Source organism: Pleurotus ostreatus (assembly GCF_014466165.1).
Source record: "Pleurotus ostreatus strain PC9 chromosome Unknown scaffold_9, whole genome shotgun sequence".
NCBI classification, from domain to species: Eukaryota; Fungi; Basidiomycota; class Agaricomycetes; order Agaricales; family Pleurotaceae; genus Pleurotus; species Pleurotus ostreatus.
Window position 1 is genome coordinate 1,931,161 of NW_023503164.1, and position 26,492 is coordinate 1,957,652.

General features: G+C 50.3%; 6 protein-coding genes across 6 annotated transcripts; 2 read left to right on the forward strand and 4 right to left on the reverse strand.

The window, feature by feature from the left end:
* Positions 1–216: 216 nt before the first annotated feature.
* Positions 217–1,942, reverse strand: PC9H_011820 (uncharacterized protein; the record flags this gene model as incomplete). The annotated part of the gene is made up of 13 exons (XM_036781301.1): positions 217–502; positions 590–730; positions 793–874; positions 934–1,026; positions 1,082–1,120; positions 1,185–1,211; positions 1,265–1,299; positions 1,355–1,382; positions 1,439–1,481; positions 1,545–1,583; positions 1,641–1,655; positions 1,713–1,732; positions 1,795–1,942. 13 exons carry the CDS (start codon positions 1,940–1,942, stop codon positions 217–219), a joined length of 996 nt encoding a protein of 331 aa, XP_036627156.1.
* A 1,884-nt stretch (positions 1,943–3,826) lies between these two features.
* On the forward strand, positions 3,827–4,225 carry PC9H_011821 (uncharacterized protein; the record flags this gene model as incomplete). Its single annotated transcript, XM_036781302.1, has 2 exons — positions 3,827–3,950; positions 4,002–4,225. 2 exons carry the CDS (start codon positions 3,827–3,829, stop codon positions 4,223–4,225), a joined length of 348 nt encoding a protein of 115 aa, XP_036627157.1.
* A 2,005-nt stretch (positions 4,226–6,230) lies between these two features.
* On the reverse strand, positions 6,231–9,841 carry PC9H_011822 (uncharacterized protein; the record flags this gene model as incomplete). The annotated part of the gene is made up of 9 exons (XM_036781303.1): positions 6,231–6,344; positions 6,399–6,562; positions 6,663–6,777; positions 6,848–7,045; positions 7,588–7,718; positions 7,929–8,057; positions 8,127–8,570; positions 8,683–9,368; positions 9,450–9,841. The coding sequence occupies 9 exons, from the start codon at positions 9,839–9,841 to the stop codon at positions 6,231–6,233; spliced, it is 2,373 nt and encodes a 790-aa protein (XP_036627158.1).
* Positions 9,842–15,161: 5,320 nt separating this feature from the next.
* Positions 15,162–17,165, reverse strand: PC9H_011823 (uncharacterized protein; the record flags this gene model as incomplete). The annotated part of the gene is made up of 9 exons (XM_036781304.1): positions 15,162–15,315; positions 15,383–15,393; positions 15,457–15,600; positions 15,675–15,765; positions 15,818–15,997; positions 16,056–16,318; positions 16,371–16,445; positions 16,506–16,892; positions 16,944–17,165. The coding sequence occupies 9 exons, from the start codon at positions 17,163–17,165 to the stop codon at positions 15,162–15,164; spliced, it is 1,527 nt and encodes a 508-aa protein (XP_036627159.1).
* Positions 17,166–21,699: 4,534 nt separating this feature from the next.
* On the forward strand, positions 21,700–23,534 carry PC9H_011824 (uncharacterized protein; the record flags this gene model as incomplete). Its single annotated transcript, XM_036781305.1, has 9 exons — positions 21,700–21,734; positions 21,806–22,005; positions 22,056–22,251; positions 22,302–22,502; positions 22,556–22,594; positions 22,661–22,814; positions 22,870–22,948; positions 23,000–23,103; positions 23,157–23,534. 9 exons carry the CDS (start codon positions 21,700–21,702, stop codon positions 23,532–23,534), a joined length of 1,386 nt encoding a protein of 461 aa, XP_036627160.1.
* Positions 23,535–23,680: 146 nt separating this feature from the next.
* DML1 (mtDNA inheritance, partitioning of the mitochondrial organelle) lies at positions 23,681–25,848 on the reverse strand (the record flags this gene model as incomplete). The annotated part of the gene is made up of 10 exons (XM_036781306.1): positions 23,681–24,005; positions 24,064–24,182; positions 24,236–24,523; positions 24,586–24,723; positions 24,777–24,923; positions 24,984–25,043; positions 25,099–25,384; positions 25,455–25,545; positions 25,598–25,643; positions 25,696–25,848. The coding sequence occupies 10 exons, from the start codon at positions 25,846–25,848 to the stop codon at positions 23,681–23,683; spliced, it is 1,653 nt and encodes a 550-aa protein (XP_036627161.1).
* Positions 25,849–26,492: the final 644 nt, after the last annotated feature.

Below are 26,492 nucleotides of genomic sequence, written 5' to 3' on the forward strand. Positions count from 1 at the left end.
CTGTATTTTAGATCGTGTGTATATTATACTTTGTCAAAAGCAAGAAGGTAACGACGGATGTGCCAAGGACTCTTATGGGAAGTATGTTACATGACCATTACAACTGCCGTACACGTACATAGAAGAATAAATAATCACAACCAAGTTACAGGTCAGAAGAGGCTTATCCTCAATATCAATACCCAATAATAAATTCATGGCCGTACCATGTACTTCTTAGACCTCTGATTCCTCAGACATCGAACTCGATTCTCCGCGCCTCCTCACCACAGCCATATTTTCTCCAAAGTTTATCTCACTGATCCCCTCCGCCCCGCCCACCCTATAACTCGTACCCCCGTTGACACCCTTCTCTCCGGCCTCTTTCAGATGCACCAGCAGTCGCGCACCAAGTATCACCAGCAGACTCGGGGAGCCCATGATCCCGAGAATGACTTTAGAGATGACGCGCGGGTCGGAGGTTGTGTTTGAGATGATCATGCCGACGTTGCAGAATATCGCGCTACAGATGCAGATGGAGGTGAGATTGGTGGTTGTTATGGATAATAGTCGATACGCGGAGGGTGGAGATGGAGGGAGAGGGACTCACACTGCGAAGTAGAAAGCTTGATCTATGACGAGTACTTTGACCAGATGGAAGCCCGTCAATCCCTGGGATAGGTTCCAGAATTCCGCGGCTTTGTACAGTGCGAGGACGAGTAGAACACATTCAAATGACAAAGGGATAGCCCTACGATCACGGGAACGAGTTAGGAATTAGAAGACTTTGTATGTAGTAGACGTAGTACGGACCAGGCCAAGATGAAGAAGACGGGCTGGACTCCTCTGATGGACTGGCAAACGGTGTAGTTTGTGCCGAACTCCCCTAGAGCAGCTTTACGTACGAGCGTGTAAGAGTGCGCCAATGGTATAATGCATGAGGGCGAGACGTACTGCCATTGTACACTTGGACATATGTCAATACACCGAACATCGCAACAGCTTCAATGGCGAATAAGACACGTAGGCATATCTTCGTAATGCGATCTGTAAATCATAGTCAGGCTGGAGTTCTTCCGGAGACCATGGCTTATGTGTGTACCATTCGAAAATAGGGCCAACACTCTCATCACGAGTATATCTATGTTTCCGAGGTTCGAATGAATACATGTCGAATGAGAATGCAAGAGGCAACCGAGACGTACAATCTATCAAGTTGATAGTGATCCAATCTAAATATCCGTGTAAGTCTTCATTCTCCATCAAAGCAGAGGTATGTACGCACTCGAAGCCACGGCTGTGTACAGCGTGAACTGGCATCTATTGAGGTCGAATAAGTATACAACTTTGAGACTGGAAAATGATGGAGGCCAACAGTGTCTTAGTGACGCGATACGTGTTATCTATAAACCCCAGATCAGCGGCCGACTAAGTACCCCAGTGGGGACGATGGACGTACACCATAAATACACGATAGCGGAGAATATACCGATGTATCGGTTCTGTACATCAAGCGGGTCAGGACCGAGCATAGCGGAGATGTTTATTCCGAGGCTTGATCTTACCGCGAAGTATATGAGGCTGACGAATCGCCGTGGTGCGCTCTGCGATCAATATTAATATAGGTGTTCTGGACCGAACCGAAAAAATCGCTAGCTAACCCAAAAATATTTGACCTGTTCGTGATATGTTAGTCTAGCGCAAAGGCAGGCACGAAATCAGAATCCTCTTACCTCTTTATCTAACGTCGACACTGGATAAATTGCCGAAAGAAAGGTGAGCAACGAAAGCGCAAGTGATCTATTGAATACGCACAGGCGTCGTAGATGAGAACAGTGACGATTGCGACTTGAAAGCATTCCGCGAATCGAAGTTGGGAGAAGATCAAAGGGACGAGAGACGAATCTATAGAGTGTATGACCGTTCTCGTAGCGAGCGAAGCTGTGCCGACAGTGGAATTCATCTCAGCTATCTTCGTTTATCGGGTAAGGGAGGAAGGCGGGAGGGAGGGAGAGAGGAAGAGCAGGCGACGGGCGCTGGGCGCTGGAGCGATAAGCTATCTAGCTGAGTTGAGATAGTTTTATAGCCTCGCACGTCCTACGAGTATACGTACATGCCTGTCAGCTACCGGACTCGTGAACGCCCTGACAGTGATTAACTTCACTAGAGCGGCGACGTGAATGGATTCAATCCAGTGCCCGCTGATGAAGGTGATGATCACATTCAGGAGTAACACCTTTGAGGGATTTCGACGGCATTACGACGTATGTTTTGAGGGGCTGAAGACTTTGCGGTTTCATCCTGCAAGGAAAGCAGTCTTCTTTCCTTGCATGCACAGCATGATGATGGATTGATGGCGCCGCTGTGGTCGTGAACCTTCAGCAAGGTTTGATTTTCGGAGAGTGGTGTAATTGGAGCACTTGCGGCCTTATCTCTGGTCAGTGCCAAGTGGGGAAAAGTCAACCCTGTGCATCTAGCATCAATTGTGTGTCGAATTCTCGAGATGTGGACATCGCACTATACCTGCGCAAGGACCATCTAGACGAAAATCCTCTGAGAGACGAATCCTTTCCCATAATGACAAGGTACATGGTGGAATCAGAGAACAGCCCTTAGATCCCCGTGTCCGTCCATCACTCTTCAAGCCTCATCAGTTTTCTCTTCCATCACGCACGCATCAACACCCCTACCACAAACTGTAGCTCTGTAAATGAATCTGATGACCACGGTGATCGCATGATAAAGATCAGTCTTCTTCATCAGGTCGCGGTCTACTCTTAGCACTCACCATATGGAAGTAGGTGCTTCGAGATTCGGAATAAGCAGGAGTCCAGGACCTTGCTCGACCCCGAGACTTGATGCTGGGAACTACGGAGCACTGATGATGCATCGATAATAGATATGATGGAAAGATAAGCCCAGAAATAGCTTGACCCTTGACGTGAAACTAGAGCAGTCCAACTTGTTGTGATGTGGAAGATTCGGAGGCGCACTGCATTGTACAGGTATTGAGTGGGTATGGGAGACTTGGGATTGGAAGTTCAACTGGATGCCTGCCTATGTCCACTCTCCGTGGAACATGGAGCCACTTGGAGGGGAAACGATGGTGGCTTTCCATATCACGGTGCTCTAGTTTTTCGTTCCAAGATGGAGGATCCTAGGGTAGTACGGACAGTGGCCCCAGGAATGACCGAAGCTAGAAGCATCTAATACTAGCGTTCATTTCCTAGTCTTCAACCGATTTCGAATTGCGAGGGTCGTGGGACAACCGACAACAGCATCCAATTGTTGTGCCGCCTGTAATCAGCTTACAACCTCGTAGACGAGTTAACCCCCCGAGGGGCGCGCTTCTTTCTGTAGCCAATCTCAAGTCGAAATCCCCATAGTGCGTGGCGTGAGTGCTTGGTTATGTTTGAATATGACCCACTGCTCTATGATGGTTGGCTCGAAGACTAAACACCTTGAGGGGTCTGTTCAGATGACAATAGGTTCCGTGGACTGTAGTGTAGAGAAATGCTTGGTTAACGAGCACCAACCAGATGGCCGGCTTCGGGCGGTCGGTGGTGGACAAACGGATCACGGTAATGAAGTCGCTGTCGGTTTTTTCCATTCGGGGACGCTGGCGCGCGCCTGACAGGGCTGTTAATCGATCGCCTAACATACCAAGTATACGACATCGCCCCAATGCTTCCATGCTTGCCCTACTTTCTTTAGATTCTCGCGCTTCAACTGCGATGCTCCTCAGCACATATAAACCTGCGAGTCTAAGGACCGTTGACTCAAACAAGGACCCACCGGTTACCCACCACACCACACCAGAAGCCTCCGCCTCCTCATAGACACCATCATGACGGGGTACATCTCTCGATGGGATCGCGAAGGTCTACTCAAAGAGCCACAACCGAGGCCAGTCATACCAATACCTCTGGTGTATCAGAACGGGGGTAACGCTGGGGTAAACTACGCACCTAGTACGTGACTTCCTGACAGTCTCGCAAACTTGACCTAATATGTGTGATTAGCATGGGTAGCATGCGCACCCAGTACATCGGTGGTGACGGTGCCTCTGTACAATACCAACTACCTCCTTCCGCCGCCTCCGCCTCCGCCTCCGGGCTACCGGGCTACGCATAGTGTTATATACACGCCCGTCACTACAACCACGGCCATCCCATCCTCTCCGTGGGTCTACCATACCACGTACCAGCCTTCGCCATCTTGGGTCTGCGGGGCATGGAGATGGTAATGGACGGCCGCAATCCAAGAAGGAAACGAAAAAAAATTGTATATATTAGGACGCACATTAATTTTGAGTTACTTTGTACTCGGTTTCCTTCTCTGTTCTGTCCACTTGCTTGAAATGCACTGGATTGTAATCTTTCGTGATTGCCAGGTACCGTCGTCTTACATACTTGGCTGGATCAGCGGCCCTGGAAATGGAATGGAGCTCATACCATTTTGGGGTTGTTCATGAGGGCTGCGCCAATGCACAACTCCGTTACAAGGAAGTTTATCAAGAATACGCCCACCTGTTCGTATCAGAGCGTGTGTAGAATCTCCGGAAGGAAATGGGTGAATCACGGAAACGAGACTTGGCACTATACATGACATTAATTCCGATTCGCAAAAAAGCTCACGTATTTGTATTTTGCCTATTTTTCCAAGTCAATTTCCCCTCTTCGTGAGTCGCTAACATTGGCACCAACGTGGGCGTCAGATGTTGTGTCGCTGTAGGTCGCACGGTTCAGCCGAACGCGATTGAAAAATGGTGGTATTGACACGGAGAGGAGGGGATAATACTGAATTTCCGGGTTTATGGTGCGTGGTAGGGACCCCTGTTCGAATACCCTTAACGCTCAAAGTCATCATTGTTGCGGAGATGATTGTCCGATGCTTGAACTCACCTTGAAGTATATGACGTTGATGAATAGCAGCCCATCCCTAAGATGTCAGCCCAGCGCAAAGGCATCTATAAATCCCCAATTCTCTTTGTCTAACGTCAATGCCAGATACATGGAGGAGCCTTGGAAAGCATACGAACATTAGAGTCTTTACGATGGTGACTTGGAGACATGAAGCTGCAGCCTGAAAGGGTATCTAGGGGGTGCTGGATCAAATGGACGACTGTGCTCATAGTGACCGAAGCAATACTGGTGGATTTTAGTAATGTGAATGTTTCAAGTTACTGAGGGGAGAAGGAGACGGGGAACATTGGACGATAAATTAATTAGTTAAGTCCAGATAGCTTTACTGCATGTACATACCTGCCATCATCGCACATCCTCGCGGACACCCTGATAAACTTCAGTCAAGCGGCAACATGTAGGGACCCAAATAACCGCCGTGTCTGAGTCTATGGATCATGAGTAGGTTTCTTCACCAAGACCAGGCTCACAGAGACCAGAAGATTCTGTGTCTGCTGTAGAATTATTGTTGCGTTCATTTTCACCTACGCCCTCGTCACAACTCGTTTGTTGGGCTCGACTCGACATGAATTCCTGTATTGTGAGCGTGAACAGGTGACCATGGCGAACGGCGACATGGTCACTTTGCTTGACGGATTCGATGGGCCAGAATGATGGAGGAGGCTGAGTCGATCCCGTATCCTGGATAGATTACGCGAAGGGGAGGTCGTGGTGGTTGCGAGAAGAGTCTGAATCATGGGCGCTTAGTGCTGGCAGGAGTGCGTATGCTACTGATGCTCTTATTGATTCTGGATATCGTCAACAAAATCTTTCAATGCTTCGCAGAAGATGGAAAAACACTTGCGAGCATGTAGCCTCGCCTTCGAAGCATGAGTTTGCCCTTCCGCCACCGCGCCTCATCTTCATTGAACGCATCCGTCCACTGTCAGTCTTAGTACATCATCCCTTTCGACCCGAACTATACTAACTATGCGTTGAGCGCTCAACGAGCCCGATTCCTGCCAATTCGCCTCATCTGGCTGCGTACGTCCGACTCGTGTCTACCTGCGTAGGAATGATCAACAGCTGTGCCTTTCTCGCTCGTCTACGTCGGATTTTACGAAGACCCACTCATTCAGGTTCATTGCAGCCTACAACGTCGCTTTTTCTAGCACGAGTGCGCCGCGCCATAGCGTACATATTTTCCCTGCCCACACCGGAAAACCTCGATCTTGATCGCTGGATTTTCAAGCCTCGCTAACTCCACCAACTGCTCAAATGTTGTTCCCCTGCCTTTCAATCCCTGGGCCTGCGCTCATCGAGGATTGTGTCTAGAAAAATAGGTATTCAATGATTAGTCGCGCGATATCCGATGTACCTTTGGGCTTCCTTGAGGGAGATTTCGTACACGGGCGTCATGATAGCGACCAGGCGCAGATATTTCTGCTCGATCAGATCGAGCTACACGGGCATCGTGCAGGAGAAAGCACATCAGGAGGAGAGAGGGATGCGCACCTCTTCGTCGCCGTCGTCGCCGTCGTCATCCTTACTCTCATCGCCACTCTCGTCGTCGCTGCTACCCGGCACCCAATCCCCCAAGTTGGGCCTGTTCTTGTCGCCACCTCCCGAATCATATTCATATCGTCGACCGGCCACCCTTTCTCGAACCGCCGCAAGAACTCGATTTCAGCATTCACCCGCAACATACATTCCTCAGCGTAAGTTCCCCAGCTGAATGGAACCAGATATAGGATATCGGATATGGAATCTGGTGCGCACATATAGCGCGAATATATGCATATATGCTACTCAACGACGCGATGAGCTCGTGTAATACCAGCTGATCTTGCTCATTTATCCGCTTCTCGTTACAGCAAGCCGTTTGGACTTTCTTCTACAAAAAATGAAGGTATGATCGCATCGTTACCTGGATGCTGCAAGCTAGGATAAAGTACATTACGCACCACGATGAAAAGATGCGCCTCGCGCTTATCCGACAGCCCCATCGCGTGTTGGAGGTTATAGTTCCGCCCTGCGGATCCCGGCGGCTTGGGGATGAGCAGTTCGGGGACTTTGAATTTGGATTTGACGCTGCTCCGAGGCTGAGAGTTGATGCCGACGATGGCGTGGAACGTACGCGGCCCTCGTCGTGTTTCGTCGCCCTGTTCTTGGATTTGAGAAACCCTTTATTTTGGGCGTGGTGGTGGTGAGGGTTAGAGACGCGACGTGCAATGTACGGGCCTGGCGCCAATGCAGCTGAGAAAAGGTGCCCCTGTCTCCTCACTCCTACCTCCTCTTCCCTTCCTTCGTTCAGGCTTGTTACTAGTTCTCGGTTATTGTGCTCGTTAAGCCATTCCATTAAATATACGCTACACTGTAACATAGATGTAAATGTATACACAAAAACAAAAACATAACATAACATTTACTGTTCAACGTTCAACTCCAGCGCGCAGCAACTTTTAATAAACATCTCAAGAAAACGCCCCCCCTTCCCGTAATCTCCTTCCGCGCCGTCCTCACCTACACCGTGTACCACCTTATACCACTTCCGCGCGTCCCCTGAAGCAGCAAGCACACCGCAACGTCAAGAAAGGATAACATATCGTGTCGTATCGTGAACGCATCGGAATAGAACGCGAACCGTAGGATGAAAGTGGGGTGAAAGGTCCACGAAAACACGACGCAAGTCCTAATCCCGCACGATGCTATCGTACGTCGGCGGGATCTCGTCCACGTCGCCGCCGCTATTCTGCGCCTGCGGCACGCGCCCGCCGTCATGGTGCACGAGGACGTGCGACGCGTTCGGGTGCTGGGTCGCTGAGCCTTGAGGAGCTACGAAGAGAACAAAACGCAACGGGTTAGGATCAGGATCAGAGGCAATGAATTAATGAAGGATGTGAGAGGTGTGGTGAATGATATGAGAACGGCGATGTGAAAAGAAATGATCTTCATCATCATAAGTGTTGACAGAGCGCAACAGCGCGACATATAAAAGCCCAACCAAAGAAGGGTTACATCCCAATCATTAGAGCAGACACTCACCATCTTCATCGGGATTAGCAACCATCCTCCCCCCGCCCGATCCGCCGCCGGTATACGACGCCATGGCCTCGCGCTGCTTTTCCGTGACCTGGCCGACGGAGAGCGGCTGGCCCTGCGAGCTCGAATTACCTGTATGGATACAGATTAGTAAACAAGTCGAAGATTGATAAAGGGGAAGGCAAAAAGACGTCGACGCACCATACCCACTGACGCTCGTGCTGTAATTCGACTCTGTCTCTTCGTACCCTCTCCCTCCGCCTGCTGCTGCCCCAGCACCGAGCGCGCTCATCGCCGCATTCCTTGCCATCGCGTTCGACCTGCCGCCATCCGACGTGCCCGCCGACGAAGAATGGTCATTCGACGTCGGGTACCCGTCATACGCATTGAACCCCGAGCCCTCGTTCGAGAACGTCGCGGTCGTAGGCGACACAGACGTCGGTGGGGGTGACGGGTACACGCCTGGACCGCCTGCGCCGCCGTACGTTCCGTAGGGATTGGGGAGGTTCGGGTGGTTGGCGGCGAGGTTTTGCGGGTGTCGTTGGAGATTTTGTTGTTGCTGCTGTTGCGCGAGCATGAGGCGCTGCTTCTCCGACATGTTGGATGAGGGGAAGTAGCCGCCGACGGGTATGCTTTGCTGACGACCTACAAATTGAAAGAACCAGGTCAGCGATTGGTCTTCTCCCTGCCATGCCGTACGCCCATCCAACACCTCGCTTGGAGGATAGTGGGAAAAAGAACATGAAAAATCACTCACCACCAGGACCAGGACCAGGCCCCGGCCTCCCGAGCACGAATGGCGTGACGACACCCCCTCCAATCGCCGTCCCGCCCAGCCGTCCGCCCATACCATCGTCCTCGTCTTCAATCCCCCCATTCCTCCCCTGGTTGTTGTACGACGAGGGATTAGGGTACCCATTCCCCTGCCCGTTTCCACCGCCATTAGCGTAGATGTTACCGTTACTCCTCCTGTCACCCCGCCCAGCCAACCCCGCGCCAGCCAAAGCACCCGCGCCGGCGACGCCTGCCATAGCAGGCCCTCCAAACCCATCTCCATCGTCCACACTTATATTCGGCAGCGTGCCCGTCCCCGTTCTCCCACCACCTTTCCCTCCTCCTCCTCCCAATCCCGCTGCCCCCGCTCCAAGCGCACCTCCACCTAACCCTCCGGCCCCCGCGCTCGTAAATCGATCCGGGTCAAAATTGCCGTCGAACTCAAACTCCTTGAACCTGTTCTGCCTGCGCCTCCACCACACCAAAGCCCCTACGATTAGTGCAAGACCCGCGATGCCCCCGACTACACCACCGACGATCGCGCCGGTGTTCGAGGACGAAGAGGAGGTGTTGTTGGTATTGGGGGCAGCGGTGATCGTGGACCCCGGGGGAAGAACGGACGATGTCTGAATTACGGTCGTGAATATCTGCCCGTCTGCAGATGTCTGACTGTAGGTTTGAATAGATGGTCATTATTCGAGGATGTACGATAGTCAGAAAAACAACGGATGATATAATCGAAGGACTCACACGACTGAAGTCTGGATGACTGTCGTTACAGGAGTCGATATAACAGACGGCGTAGCGCTAGCCGTATCGGACGTCGGTGTCGGTGTCGTAGAATCGGTGGTCGGGGGGACGCTGCCTCCATCTGTCGTGGGTGGATTCGATACGGGCGGCGAAGTCGGGGGATCTGATGTCGGGGGCGAGGTCACTGGGGGGGACGAAGGAGGCGAGGTGACAGGAGGCGATGTTGGGGGAGATGTGACGGGTGGAGAGGTTACTGGGGGAGATGTAACCGGGGGGGTTGTGTCCGAAACTGGATCAGAAGAGGGTGTTAGCGACGGTGACACGGGTGCGGAAGTTGTAGGAGAAGTAGGGTCGGAGGGCAGGGGTGTGGTGGGGGGAACGGTGGTGGCCATGGTAGTGGGAGGAGGAAAGGGGGCAGAAACGAGGAGAACGGAATGCGGAAAGTGATGTGTGGATAGGATGAGATAATCGGCGGGGGCGGATATCACACATGTAATAATAGAAAGAACGGCGAGTACGGGCGTAAGGCGACAACGAGGTGCTCAGGTAAGCGCCTCGCTGCACCGTGACGTATAACGGCGAGGGCGACACAGCGCACAGGGACACAAGCTTTTCAATTTGAAAAGGAGACTCACTCGATGACATTCTGGCTTAGCCTGGTTCACTGTTTCTCCTGGATCTTGTTCTGTCTTGTTTGCTGGGTTCCAGCTCTAGAACTCTCCTCTTGTCGTAGAATGTCGCGCACTCTTTTGTGGCGCACTAGGAACGGAAATTGTCGTGAAATGGATGGAGCGTTGTGGACCCGAGACTGTGGTGGACGTTCCGGGTGAAAAGAGGAGTAGAGTGGATGACCAACCGCAGCGACCAGCATCGGATATTCCACTCGGCCTCCTCCTCCCGCGCCGCTCGACGTGGTAGTCCTTTCCCACGATCACACACCTCCTAGCCAAACTTCGAACGGTCTCGAACCACAAATTGGCGAATATTGTGCGGACCGGGGAGAAAAACTCGAGGAAAACTTCTGTAAACGGTGTGTTCACTCATAATACTGGTCATCGTTGGAGTCACCCACACCACTCGTGCGTGCTTTTTCAACAATATCTCATGATAGACCCGTATGATCATTCTGCCGAACCAATAGTATGTTGCAAAGTATCACTATCGCGACGGGACCACTAGGCGCATGCAAACAACTCCCTCGTTGGCCGACAGGAAAGAAAGCTGAAGTAGCGAGCTTAAAATTTCACGCATCACGTTGCGTTTGCCCGCAGTCGTAGTCGTTAAGTTTTCTTTTCTCATTTGGAATTGTAATGGCTAGCCTGCAAATACTAGAATAAAGCACCACGCATGCTTCGGCACACGCAATTACATATCCATTTGCATAGCACCGAAAATTGCGCAACGCCGCCGGTGTACACGGAGTCCGCCTTCGAGCGTACACTATGTGGGTCGTGAATATATATAAGAAATCAAATTGCAGATGACGGTGACAATATCATTTCAAACATTTGGGTCCATTCCATTCCATACAGTCGCTTGATGATGGAAAGAGCCGTTGACGTTTTCTGTCAACTCCATCCTAGTAGTGGCGAGTTTCAGGGGCTAATTACCGTTTTCGGCATCACCGCCTCCCGCCGCGCGCCACTGTACGTACGGGCGCTTGTCCCTATGAGTTCACGATCCACCGTCCTCGTATTGCATCGTCCCCGTGTTCACGCTTTCGCAAATCGGAATAACCGCAACTCACGAAGACACCAACTTGAAATCTCACTGGCTGATTGAAATGAGACTCGAGACTCGAGCGACGACGAAGAGCTCCCAGATGGTCAACCGATGATACGACTCGACGAACAAGATTTTTCAGCCCTATCGGTTTAGCGGGTCTGAGATAAAGGCAGACTGGACTCGACACTGACTTCGCGTCTATTTAAGCTCACTTGATGCAAGGGATAGAGGAGACGCGCGTGAGGAGGTTGAAGGTGAGGTGAATTTGGGAATCGGTGATCACGCGATGGTCGCGGATGGTTGTATGGCTGCACTATCCTTTGACATGATTGCTTGGAATATTGACCTACTCACTTCAAGTCATCGCGCCCTGTAGCTCTTCTTGAGCCATTGTGGAATCGGCACGCAATCATTACATGCAATCATTACACTAGACTGTGGCCTCTGCGACCTCCACCTCGTCGTCACCTGCGACAGACAGTACTATGAATCAAATATCCCGTTACACAGAAACGAGTCAATAAACTGGCGAAACACCATGATGCATGACGAACATGCCCAACCGCCCTCTCCGGCCGCTCATCATCTTGGCCAACTCATATCCCCAACTCTTCGGATTCCACCTTGCGCAGGGAATATCCAGATGATCCTCGACACGGTTGCCCGGCACTGGAGCACCCAGACCATCGCAGTAGACGAGACTCGCCCTCTGCCGAGTGCCTCCGTCGGTTCAAGTTTGGGAAACTAAAAATAGCAAACAGGCACCTCTGTAGTATCGCCCACAGCCTGGCTCCGTATTGAAATGTCCACCTCTACGTCTACCTAACGGCTCGTCTATGTTGCATCGACGTCTCCCATTCTGCCTCCCCTCCGCCGTTTGGCGCCCACTCTCTACACTCGATCTCTGTGCTCGTTCACTCGCCCATCGCTGACTATATTCTCTAAACTACACGCATCCCCCTCTGGTGTATGTCTAACACTCCCGCTTCTATCGCTCAAATCACAGCGCGAGATAGTCACCGTGACGATGCCACTTCTATCCATTGCTTTCAATGTTTCTTGACCAGTTTCTCATTCAAAACTAACTACTGTAGACATGTTTTAATATTTATTTCAAGCGTCTCACGGCCCATAAAATGATGGAGCTAGGTGCGTCTCTTCTCCGCTTAACATTCGCCAACATCTAGTCCTTATCTTCTCTATTCAATTCAAGGATTTTTGCGCCAGGTAGCCATCCTTTGAGCATCCCCCTTCCCACGGGCATATGAAACGCCGCCAACGTTAACGTTTACCGGCAACCAGCTGTCCGCGAAATAGTAAGGAAATCCGCCTTTGGGTGTATCCTGTCGTGCGCTAACTCTGGCATCCATCAGTCCCTCGGTATTATCCGATGGCGGACAACGCAAATCTGTCCGCTCGAATACCTATGTTTTAGTGCCAGCTCAACGGTTGGTCGGCTGGTGTCGCCGAGTGCCACAACTCGTGTGTTTATGTTCCCATCGAGCACGAAGAAACGAGCTCGTACGGCCATAAGGCTTCAAACTCAATGGAAGGTTGGATCAGTATTGTCGATCATTGCTTATCAACTGATGTAGAGATTCAGTTGTCGGGGGTAGGCACGGCGTGTCGGACATCCATCCATCACATTTCCGTGTTCTTTCGTTCTGGATCCTTCTGTACGATGCGCATACTTATTGATCCCTTTTTGCTTTTTGCCCTATCTTTGTCTCTAGCTTCATATCTTAGCCAATGAGGCGATGCCAGCGACACCGGAGAAGGACTTCGATGGTTGACGGTGGGTGCGCATTGTGACATGTAACATTCTGGCACTTGCTTCGCTTGTTTAGATTCTCATAGGAGGGCTTCAGAACCAGATATCGCAGAACATCCCCATAGTTGGGTCGTACACAGTAGTGACGCTCGTGATATTACTGGAGGATTGTTAGCAGAGTTATTTATAAGACGGCTAGCGGTTGGCGATTGGGTTGCTTGTTAACCGGTACGTTGGATTTGACGTCGTATTACAAGTGATTTGACTTAACTCCTTGGTATTTAGCAGTGGAGTGACGGTAACGGGTATAGACTCCCCTCGAACGTCTAAAACCAGTGGTACGTAAAAATGATATTACTGTGAATAGAGGTTGATCTTACCTCATCTACGTAACCAGATTCCACGTAGATTCTGGGGTTGATTGTTGTCCCTCAAGCCCTCAAGGCCTCATGGTCGACGGTCAAATATCAGAAGACGATACTATTTTGGGGGAGCAGACATTCAAAGTCAACCAAGTATAGGCCCTGAGCGATGAACAGAATATCCGATATCGTAGGAGTAGGCCCTTCTTGTACGAAATGGTCCAGCGATGGAAACGGTACGTACCGGCGCGAGGCAGAGAGTGCTCGAAATCCAGACCCTACCCTTTTGAGGCTTCTCGTAAGAGTTGAATCGATGCGTGCCATCCATCTCTACCGTTCATTGGGTGTGCGAGACAAGCGCGTGATATGTATGCCAGATGGTGCCCTTGAATGGATTATCGTATTCTGATGAGGAGGAGATCACCCCCTTCCGAGTCGTTGGGACGCCCCTGACCAGCGGTTGTATACACTACCCATGAAAGACCCGGATTCCAGTGCAGCGGTAAACGCTTGTTATCCCTGAGGCCGAAGGGAATGTAGCGGGGAGGAAGATTCGAACTTAGTCCGCAGCGTGCCCGCTTATTGTGAACCACACTACCTTGTGCAGTAAAGACACGAGTCCAGCCTAGGCCGAAAGGAACCGTCTTTGAGATTGTCTTATATGCACCTCGGGCTCTCACATCCTAACACCAAGCGATCTTGTATGTTTAACACCACCAATGCGTAGGATGTGAACCAGTCTTGGCATCGGCGAACTGACTGTTGGGCACCTCGGTTATTCGTACATGGACCAACTGGCCAGTGTTGCCACCAAGTCTCCCACGTCAATCAGTCCCAAATAATTCCTAGCCAATACCTATCATCCTATCTAACTTTTTATCCAATTACGCGACTCGCTGGACGTCGAACGCCCAGTATGATTGCCCTCAGTGAGCTAGACCGAGACCGTAATGCCGTCGACGGCCATCTTGCACGAGGAAGACGACCCAACATGATGGATCCACCCCTTCAGACCTTCGTGCGAAGCTGAATTGGCCTTCGAGGTTTCCCTAGGTCCACAGCACAGGGGTCCAATAATAAGGTGATCCGGGTCAGCGGGAGGCCGTTCGATCTGACCTTCAAGCTTCAGCTTCGCTGCTTTAGCATTGGTTGTTTAAATTAGATGCTCGTCCCAGGCCATAAACCACGGGATGGGGCCCCTTGCGTTATCCGATGACTACAAGAAGTTTGGCGGGGAGTACGTTTGTGGTTTATCGATTGTATGAGCTTGAAGATTAAGGCCGAAGTGCCTGTGATCGACTTCTGACGGCGATGGTGTTGGGTGTCTGATGTAATTCCGCTGCCATTTCCAAGCTCTCGGTTACAAGGACCGGTGTGAGGGCACTGTCATTGAAAGAGCCAATACGTTGAACGTGTATCGACGATGCCGTGGCTTGGCAAGCTGCGTTAGTCCGGTTTGGGGCGGGTCTGGGAGATTCGTTCTGTATGCTGTTAGACGAAGGCGGTCATGGTTATCGCTTGGGGGTAATGATGCAAAAGAAGCTTTCGGGGACCCGGGAGCATTCGTGGCTTCTAGAATTTAAGTAGCTATTTTGTCCTCGAGTCGGAGTTTCGCTATTTGAGATAGTCTTCTCGTCATACGCACGCTGATACAGCGCTACTGGGAGTGTATAGACTGCGGCCGGTGAGAGCGTGTAAACGGGTAGAAGTAAAGCGTGTGTATTCCCATCTAGAATAGGGAAATGTACAAATGATCGGAAACGATATACGGAGATCAAAACAGACTATGTTAGAAGGTCCTTATTGAAGCTTGGAGGTGTGGGCAGGAGGCCGGTTTTTGAGTAGTAGGGTCGCTCAGCAGGCTAACTCTTTCCGCTTGACCTCTACTATCATCCTGAGAGGCTTGTGCATGAATCCTTCGGTCGTCTCGAGGTTGTCAGATTCGAGTTTGAGGTCGTAGCGCAGGAGCATCGTAGCTATCACCAGTTGCATCTCGATGTAAGCCAAACTAAGAAATAGAGGAAATCGATAGTCAGTATGAAGGTAAACATGTCAAGACATCTCGGGTTTCTTACTTCCGTCCCAGCTGTGTGGGAAGAGGTAGTCGACCGTTAGCAATAATGTGATCGTTGCGCAGTATGTTACTCACGCATTGTCTCGGTCCTTTCCCAAAAGTAAGTAAATAACGTCCCAAGTCCTTTTCCTCGAGCCAGCGTTCAGGTCGGAAGTTTTCTGGGTCGCCCCAGATCGTGCGGTCGTGCTGAATGGTATAAGCCGGAACAGACATTTCCGTCTAAAGAACGAGAAGATATTGACAATTAGACCAATGCCGTGTTGTGGATAACGTAGGTAGATAAAGCGACTCACCCCTTCTGGAAAGAATTTCCCTAAACATAGCACCCCATCGCGAGGAACAGATCTATGTAAACCAATGGCGGTTGTCGCATAATAGCGCAGGCTATAATTGGATGGTTACACCCCAACTTCTGATGTCGGTGCGCAGCACATACCCTTCTTCGATGACCGCCGTAAGGTATGGAATGTCTTTCACATCCTCGTGCTTTGGGACTTGACTATCTGGAACAGCATCCCGGAGGTGTTGGAGCAGCTTCTCGTGTACACGAGGATGTGTGAGCACAAGGTGAATGATTGCGGTAATCGAGTTTGAGGTCGTGTCAGAGCCTGCGATCCTGTAGTTTATTCCTTCATTGAGCAGCAGAGACTTAATGAGGAAATGGAACCACTGACAAAAGTGTAACTGTCTCTGCTATCAGCTCGGTAACCTGCTCTGGAGTTAAAGCGCCGCTCTCTTCAACACGAGTTTCTATCAATTTATTGAGGATATCTTCTCGGTAGGATCCGGATTCTAGGCGCTTGGTGACACGGCGACGCGCGAGGTCTACAAGGCCGGTCGACGATTTATGGCCGCGAATGAAAAATGGGTCGGGGATGAACTTGGACAGAGTTTTAAACCATGGATGTATCCCAACAACTGCAGCCAAGTGCTCTCTCTGGACCGATCGATTGAGGGCATACCGTCAAAACGAAGGCGATCAAACCCACCTCGTCTACAAGCGAGATTGCGTTCTCTTCTTTGACTTTGCCGTCTGCGCACATCACAGTTACTACGTCAGATTCCTGGAATATCGGTTATCATCAGAGCTCGGGGTTTGAGACATCAGAACATCGTTCGCGTACGTTTGTGACCATTCCAATCGGTTCCCCGAATGCTAGATCGGAGAGAATGTCGAATGCCAGGAAGTTGAACCATTGAAGTACGTCGATGGAGCCCGGGCGCTGGCTGATCTCATCTATCTTCTCTACGAAGTGATAAAGATTCGCATGCAAGAGCGGTGTCACGCTCATCAGCGACTTGTATGAAAATCCCTGAGAGACGAGGCGTCGCTTTTGGGCGTGCTCCTGACGATCGACGGTAGAAAATATGGAAGCTTTGTCCGAAACGAAGGCATGATAGTACGGCGACTTGTCTAAGGCCCGAGAGCCCTGTCCGTAAACGACGTTGATGGCATCCTTGTGAGCGACTGAGACATGGTTGGGAGCGATCCGAACGATGGGCCCATATTTCTGTCAAGCGAACAATTAGGGGAGATTTCGGATGCCTTCGTCTCTACTTACTTTGTGTAGCGCATCAACGACAAGGTACCGGCGGCCCATGCGTACTTGGTATGCAAGCCAGAGAGACGTCCAACGCGCTAAGAATGGGCCAGGGACTTCGCGCAAGGGATCTCGATAGCGTTCCAGTGCTCGATGGATGACAGCGAACACTGAAGACAGTGCCATCAAGATGACACCTATCGAAAACGAAGTGACATTTGGAAGAAGATCAATAGTCGACATTGTGGCGAAGAAGGGATGAGAAGCCCTAGAATGATGGAGAGGATGAATAGATGAAAGCGAAGTGAAGAACTCATCCAGGAATAGCTGACCTTTTAACTCGAGCACTTCTTCACTTTGCTCTCGCTTGCATTTGTCGCAGAAAATCTCCGTGCAGGCATCTGTCGATCCAGATGCCTTGCGCCCCACACGGTCAATGAGGGGGCCTTTAGTTCATTCGGAGGACGCACAGGTAAACGGTTACCCAGGTCAACTTTGTGAAAGGGATCGCTGGTTGATATCCCAAAGCAGATACAATGGTATGCTTCTTGCGCTTAGCTCTTTGTCTGAATGTTGTGATAGACTGGCCTAGTAGGGAGCAAGTGCGAAATCCGGCCCCATCAGTGTACCATTTATAGCATGGGCGATCGCGTCGCGCAAGGAAGCGTCGGAATGTCCAAGCATTAGTCGATTCCCGAAAGCTTCAAGCGTTGGGATCATCATACAACGCTACGAACTATTACCTAGTGAGTGTGTAGTTCAGGTCTCGATATTAAGAACCCACTTTACTGCGAGGATCCTTCCAAAGCCTTTCGAAGCTTGCCGATAAGCGAAGTCGGTTAGTGAGGGACTGTCGCACATATGTGACGCACATGAACTTGGATAAATATGAAGGCATAGCGGAGCCTTAGAAATGTAGACAGCTTACCAGTATGTCAATGGGACAGTTGCAGAGGATTACGCCATTTTTGTCACCAGCTAACTCTGAGCGATTTGGACGCAATGGATCGACTACAAGTAGCCGAGACTCGCGTAGATGATGGGCGGTGACCGGTGATCGTGGTAGGGCCGCTGCACCATGTGCAGGAGGTTTGTATGGACATAAGCTTGAAGGAAGAACGACCCACCATGACATTCCAAGACAAATAACTCGGTGTCCACCATCTAACATCCCCTGTTTCGCTTTTACCATGACTGCGACCGGATTATAGATCAAAAGAGGATAGTTTTTGTGGGTCGCCCCCGTCGCCAACCGCTGCGACACGGAAGGACGCAGGATGTGAGTGATAGTTTTGGCTTGAAATTGAGGGAAAGGCCCCACATTCAACCGTTCCATGTACTATCGTAGAGATCGCATCTGATCTTACGGCAGAAATTTCTTGGAGAAGGCTTTGTCCTTAAGAGAAGATTCTCAGAAGTATACAACTGCACCTACCCACTCCAGCAATCATGCAATCGTCGACTTTGAAGGATATCATCATCGTTCTCGTCGTTTCTGGAGTAACGACATTGAATGTACGTTTGTCTCTGTTGCACTGGCGAGAAAATGTTTATAAGCGCTCGCATAGGTTTTTCTGTCCGGGGCGCTTAGGGCCCGGTCTGCTCGTCGAAATGTTAGTCCCTCGGGTCTGGGGTTGGCTGAGTTTGAAATTTACATTTCCTAGCGCTGGGGTTTGGCTGAGCGCGTCACATTTGTCACACATGTTCTATATACGGCGCCAATCTGATAACAATTGCAACAATGGTTCGTACTACCAACAGCCGCACCCAAACACTTCGAGAAGCTGCCAATGCTCAAGCACAACATCGTCTACGGACCTCTGCTATCCTTGCCGCAGTTGTAGGGGGGGCTGCCCTTCATATGGCTCAGTATCTGATCAAGACTCCTATGTATACCTCTGCTCTCACTGGTGAGCAATGGACAAAGGAACTTCTTGATGGACATTGGGAGCGCTTTCACAATATGATGGGGATGAATAAGCGAGTCTTTCAAAAGCTCAATCAGGAGCTGCAGAAGTACTCTGGATTCAAGGGTTCAAGGTATATTGGGCAGGAGGAGCAGTTGGCAATGTTTCTGTACATGTGCCGGTCAGGTGCGGTACACCGGGAAGTGCGTGAGCGTTTCCAACATAGTCCTGGGACAATAACACGGTATACATATCAACTTGAATTTTTTAACCGTTGCTAATGATTCTCTAGGGTGTTCGACAACCTTCTGAACCGTTTAACTGATCCCCAGTTTTATACACGCTATATGAAGCTTCCGCCAAGTGATATCACACCGCCTGAGATACGTACCAACCCCAAACTCTTCCCATTCCTCAAAGACTGTCTTGGAGCTCTTGACGGTACTCATATCGATGCCTTTATCCCTGACGAAAGTCAGATTGCACGAAACCGAAATCGCAAAGGCGGGCTCACTCAGAATGTTCTTGCTGCAACCACGTTCGACATGCGGTTTGCATATGTACGGGCAGGTTGGGAAGGGAGTGCTGCAGATAGCCGTGTTTTTGCAGATGCAAGGGCTACCGATTTTGCGATCCCCCCTGGCAAGTATTATCTTGGTGATGCTGGTTTCCCTGCATGTGATGCACTGCTGGTACCCTACCGTGGTGTCCGATACCATCTCAAGGAGTGGTCAAGATCTACAAACACGTGAGTTTGTCTCTGACTGTATTGGTGTCTTACTCATTCTGTATTAGCCCACGCGATTACAAAGAATTGTTCAACTTGCGACATGCTCAAGCTCGGAATGTTGTTGAGCGCATCTTTGGTGTTGTCAAGCGGCGATTCCGGCTCATCAACACTGCTCCAGAGTATTCGTTGAAGAAGCAAGCAAAGATGGTGCTTGCGTTATGTGTACTTCACAACTTCATCCGTGTCCATGATCCCCAGGACTTAGATGGAGCAACCTTGGAGGATCTCAGCAACTATCGCCAGCAATCACATACACCAACCACAGATGATTATTCAACTCACATCTCACATGAAGAACGAGATCGGGCAAACGACTTCCGGGATAGGATTGCTAAACAGATGTGGGAGCAGTACCAACAGTATCTACAGCAGAACATGTAATTACGTTGGTATTAAAATTGCAGGAGGTATGTAGATGTAAAGAGTGGAATGGGGTAAAGAATGTGAAATGATGTAATAAAGGAGTGGGATGAATTAGTAGTAACCTAGAGAGAAGATAGCTCAGCAAGGATATATGCATGGCGAAGTACATCACTATCAATGCCCATATATGTATCGACACTTGAACTGTCCTTTCGGAAGAGAACAAGTGCCTTACCTTTCTCTTCTATGGTTAGATCATGATCCATGTCCAACGCAGCAATGACCTTGACCAGACGAGAGCCAGAAAGCATCTCCGAAGAACCTACAGCAGCCGTTCCCGCATTAGCCACCTTGCTGACAGCTCCTGCCAATGCAAGAAGAGCGTCAGGACCAGAGGTACGGCCCCGCTTCATCCTGTATGGAGCCGGAGTGTCATCCGCATCAGAGGCAGCACGCTTCCGACACTGAGATGAAGGTGGTGGTGGTGGGGAAGGGGAAAGAGGAGGGAAAAGGGGAAACATGTCCATATCCTACAATGATTGAGTTTTCAAGTTAAACTCAATACTGATAGCACATACCTGAGAGGCTTCGTCCTCATTATCGCTACGAGGAGTTCCAATATCCCCACTATCATCAGCAACCATAGCGGTGATACTGACAGCATTATCACCAGTTGCACTACGACCTTCAACCAAGGCAAACATGAGGTCATAGCAAGGAAAGGCCTTCTTTCGCCACTTCTTGGCGGAGGGATGTTTCTGGTATAATCAGTAATGGCAGGCAGGAGAAGATAAGGAGACGTACATCAATATACTTGTCCCAGACATCATCAGTCGCAGTGACAAGATGTCGTTGGTCATCCCAACCAAATCCTGAAAGAGAGCGAAGGACTTGGACAACAAGAAAGCTCTCCTTGAGCTAACCAACATGATAAGTCATAGCCTGTAGACTAAGATATCAAGTACGCACTGATTTGAACCTATCACGACAACTGGTAGCAGTCTTGCGACTACCCTTGCTCCTCTCTTCACTACCCTTCAAGCTTTCCTCAGCTGCAGTCCACACCAGGGTTTTCCAGCCATTGTCCCCTTGATTGCCAGCAGCTTGTTGCTCAAGAAGGCAGTCAAGAAGGGCCTTGTCATCGGCATCCGTCCATATGGCCTTTTTCCCCTTCAATACAGGGGGATTCTCCTTATTTGATTGCGTCGAAGAAGGCATTGGCGCGTGAGTGAAAGAAGCGAGGGGAGAGAAGCGAAGGGGAAGAAGCGAAGGGGGAAGAAGCAGGGGGATACGAAGAAGCGCCGAGAATTGATGTGACATGGGGCCTGCCCCAAACCCCAATGCAGCAGAGCAAACCGCCGGCTTGGGGTAGGTTTGGGCCGGGTTTGATCCAACCGTGGGACTCAAATTTGGCAGGTCGGGGCTAACATTTCGACGAGCAGACCGGGCCCTTACTGTGGCTTTACCAACTATCGGGAAAGACCTAAACTTTAGACAAGTACGTGCCCTTGACTCTCTTCGAAAACATCAATCAAGCCATGATTGTTTATTCAGGCCGACTTGCAATGGCCCGTGAATGTCTTCGCGTGAGCATGGCCCTTGAGCCTCTGGCATCTGTAGTTCAACGTGTGACGGAACTGATGCACGCATTAGGCTCTCGTATGGGTGTCTCCTACTCTTCTTCGGTAGGGTAGGAGATATTGTTGGGGGACGTATCATGTTTATGGCTGGCTCTGCCTGGTTCGCTGCGTGGTGAGCAAGAAGACGAAGCTACTTTGATCACTCAGTACTCAGCTACTGATCATACCCGCTATCTCTTCTAGGAGCATTGCAACAGCATTCGCTCCGAATGATAAAGCCTTTATCATATTTATTGCATTGAAAGGACTCGGTGCAGCTGCCAATACACCTTCCGGCATCGGCCTGCTGTCATCCTACTTTCCCCCGGGGCCGAAGCGTAACAAGGCCTTCGGAGCGCTGGGTGCTGGCCAACCTTTGGGATTCATCGGTGGTCTGATCTTAGGTACGGTCAAATGCTTCGTCACCTAATGCCTCACTCACGGCTCTATTCAGGTGGAATACTCACCGACAGCCGAGCTACTTGGCGTGCAATCTTCTTCATCCAGGCCGGCCTTGGTTTCCTCTTCGTAGCCCTAGGATGGTTAGTTCTCCCCAAGTCGCAGATCGAACATAGATATACCAAAGGCCTTGATTGGGGTGGCGCGATATTGAGCACGGCTGGTATTGGGCTTCTGACATACAGCCTTGCGTGAGTCATTTTTCATGGTCAAGCTCGGCATAGACTCACTCTTGGATCAGCGATTCCACCACGGCGAGCAAAGGATGGGCCACACCTCACATCCCCAGCCTTCTATCCGCATCTGCGGTCATACTTGGTGCCTTCATCTTCTACGAGAGGTGGCGTGAAGCTCGAGATAAATCAGTCCTTATGCCCCTTAGCATGTGGCGCCAACCTGGCGCCAAGATGGGAAGTGTTATCGCAGTCGTTTTCTTTGCATGGTATGACCGGCTCTGTCACACAAATGGACGTTACTTACAACATCATCTTCTAGGTGGAGTTTCAATACATTGAGTTACTTCGCGACTCTATAGTTCGTTCGGTTTTCCATTCACTCCGTGTTACGTCCATCAACTGAACCTGAATTTTCACCGTTTAGTTATCAACAGGTTAATTACCTAAACCCCATACAAACGTCACTGAGATTCATCCCCATGGCCCTCGCCGGGTTTTCCGTAAACTTGATCACGGGCTACGTGGTGAACCGTCTGCCGGGACAAGGCTTAATACTGGCGGGCCTTGTCGGGAGCGTGGTACGTCATAATGCCGTTCCGTGTCTAAACCCTCATCATGAGACATGGTCATCAGGTCGCGCCCATCATTTTCAGTACTATCAATGTTGACGCTTCCTACTGGGCGAGCGCCTTCTTGGTCATGATATTCATTGGTAGGAGCATCGTGTATTCTTTCAGGCAACTCGTTGAGCCTTTCCTGACAGTCGGCGCGGATGCTGTCTACCCTGTCGGAAACCTTCAAATTATCAGCCATTTCAACGAAGATTCCCAGTCTCTGGCTGGTGGTATTTTTAACGTCGCCACTCGTGTGAGTTACATCCCAGATGCGGCCGCCTCTGTCTCCTTACTGCCCATGTCCAGCTCGGTACATCACTTGGCTTAGCGATCACCAGCAGCATCGCGACAGCCACAAGCGAGAGATACAACAAGGCTCATCCAGAATTAGCGTCCGACTCTCCCGAGGTCCTGATGGCGGGCTTCAGGGCGGCCGGATGGACGTGTCTCGCAGCAGCAGCCTTCGGGTTCATCGTGGCTGCGATTGGGCTGAGAGGCATAGGCGTGGTTGGCAGGATTACCAAGAATGACGACTCTCATGGCGGCCTATCTTTGGAAAACATCAAAACGAACTCCCAGGTATCCGTGAGAACGATAAAGACTGCCGGAATTGAAAGCTGCCGCACAGCGCCCGACTCGTCCCTAACAATAGACACCACCTGGAGGAACCAATCAGACGTCTAATTGTCTCGAACTTCTTCCATTTGGACTGATTGGGCCCGACAGAATGTACACGCTGACCAAGGTTTAATCAAGGGGTAATACAGCAAGAAGATGAATGGACCGACGGTCGGTAAACAGAACTTCGTACATGTAGAGATCGTATTTATCTATTCCTCATCATCAAGACTTTCATAATTTAATGTCTCGTCATGATAGTTATCGTGTATCGTCCAGAGATCGCCGACCAATTCCTTGAGTTCGTCGAGATCGAGGCCACTGCTTTGAACCACAAGCCCGGGTTTGCGGGTGATTTCATTATGAATCAGGCTGGCATAGGCATCGAACATCGCCGCGGTCTCAGTTGTGGTGGTCAGACGTGTGAACAGCCGGCCTGGGCAATTGTCCGCTTGCAAAGGGGTCTGGGACGAAGGTCCCGTCGGTACCCCCATTGACAGCAACCCTTCACTGGACGGGTAGCTTGGGGCATGGAAACTGGGAATAAATAAAGTTCGGATGTCGCTTAACGGCATAGATAACTCAGATAACAAACCTGGTACCAGGGGAGAAAGACGAAGGGGCCTGAGAGCGCCACTTGTCGTAAGCTAGCAGCTCTTCTGAAGTAAGTCCCCGCGTCACGTCTGAGATCGCGAATAGCGTGGCACGCGGAGACTAGCTCATGAATAAGGCCCTCTTCTGTAAAATGACTATCGATCGTCCCTTACCTTGTTCGCTGGCAAAGAGAAATCAGAAACGGACAAAGATACGTCAAAACGTTCGGTAGTTTTCGATAGAAAGGCGCCAGAGAGGTGGCTGAATCTATTAATGCCACGCCAACCCAGCTGCGCCAGCAGGCTGGTCAAGGAGAGTGAAGTCGATCGATTCCTAAGTCTAATCAACGTAAACTTCCATATGGACGGTTCGAGTGGGGTAATGCTGATGACTAACCGTAGAGGTAAGGTAGAACTTTCGAGATGGCTACATAAGATAGCTGACGCAGAATAAATATCCACCTACCGCAAGGGATGAGTCGTATATACAGACACTCGATAGAGGAGCAAGGTCGATCACGGACCGTAGGTTTGTCCGCTGTCTTTGGGAAAGTCCAAGCAGCCGATGGGCTAATGGGCACCGCCAAAGCAGAATCCATGTCGTTGTATGTTCGAAGAACCAACGCGTCGTTGATTATGACCTTCAGATCTCTGAGTTGTGTCTATTTTGAGAACATAAACGCCGGGCCGTGAGACAAGGTCTAAGTGTACATACGCCTTCTGTCCCAGAGCGCGTCGGTATCGATTGAGATAAGAGTGGAAACGAGAGAATTGGCAGCCTGGAAAACTCATCGCGGAAAGAATTGATGAACGAATCGATAAAAGATCCAAACGTCAAAGTATCTTCGATGATTTGGATACCCTGAGTAAAGCCGGGTAGCTTTAGAGGCGGCATCTGAGCATACCAAGGTTGTCCACTGACCTGGGGCGAGTCACATTCTTCAAGGGAGCGCCTGACCGCGCCGTCCATAAGGTCCGTTTCCTGATCAAGCGAAGCATTATAGTCGTGGGTGCTTCTCCCGCTGCAAATTGCTCACCTCATTGTATTGGAAGAATGTTCTGCGCCCTACATCCCAATTACCATTCAAATGGTCCCAGTCTGGCGACTCTGGAATCTTTTGTATGCTTCTCGGTATGTAGGACACCCTGGCAAAGTCGGACCAGAAGGAGACCTTCGAAAGGGATTCCTTGAGTCCGTCGAGAGCGTCTTCAACCTCGTTATCAATACGGGCCTCGGAAGAACTACGGACTACAGGTGCATCGTGTTTCGTTGGCTGGGTTGAGGAGATAGGCTCTTGTTTATAGGCAAGTATATCGCCGTCCCTGTGCCGTCAATAGGATGAATTGTTAACCCGGATACCGTTTGAATGATTATCAAAATTCTTTAACTCACCAGATAGACTCTTCGGCCTGCGATGAGTTATCAACGGATTGATCCTCATAACTGTAGAGAGATTTCGCCGCAGAAAGAGAGCCGAAATTTCCTATTGTGGTCTCTCGATAAAATCCACGTAAAAAGGCTAGAATCAAACTCGCCCCGGACGTCAAACATGAGTAATCGAGGGCAATACGTCTGATTCCCCTACATGATAACACAATTATTTAACAGCGAACGTAGAGACATTAAATCTTACACGCTGATCAATGCCTTCTCTAAACGAGATATCATGGTTCACTAAGGGCTCCGTCTCATCATCGTAAGTGAAATATTCTTCTTGGGTATTCCAGAAATGGGTGCCAGTGTAGTTCGCGAAGGAACCAGCTTGGATGTAGAGTATTTCTCTCATAGCTTTCAAGGGCGCAAGATACTCGATCCAGGGTGAGAAGCGTTCGGCGGTAGTTCAATACGATCCACAGCTAGTCGTAGAACTGAGATCAACTACTTGGCAGTAAATTTTGGAAGTTGACGAAAATGCTGTGTGGGGGTTTGTTTGTGTCTCGGCACCTCGGCTCCAACGAGGATCGGCAGGCTTCAGTGTGGTCACTGGAGGCTTCGTTCGACGCTTGATCATCATCTTCTACCGCCTTGTGGTCGTCGACGATCTATTTCATATCTAAGACATACTTCTGTAGCTGTGATCACACTCCAGATAACATAAGAAAAGTAAGTTCTCTCCCCATCGGCCTGCGTCTCGCGAGATTGTACCCTTTTCTCAAGATTCCTCGCAAACTTCAGGCCATACGAAGTAGGCAAGACATACGGTTGTATGGCGGTTCATGCGGGCCGCCTGGATCGAAGATAGTGTCAAACAGATCAAGACTTGCGAAGGATTGCATCCGCAGCTTTCGAACTTGGGGTGCGGACCACCAGGGCCTCCATCCCATCCTCTGGGCAACGGACCGCGTAGCTCATATTGGTGAGGCTTCATGAAGGATCAGGGACATGGGAAATAAGCTGTATTACCTCCTCAATCGTGGCGGAACGCTCCAC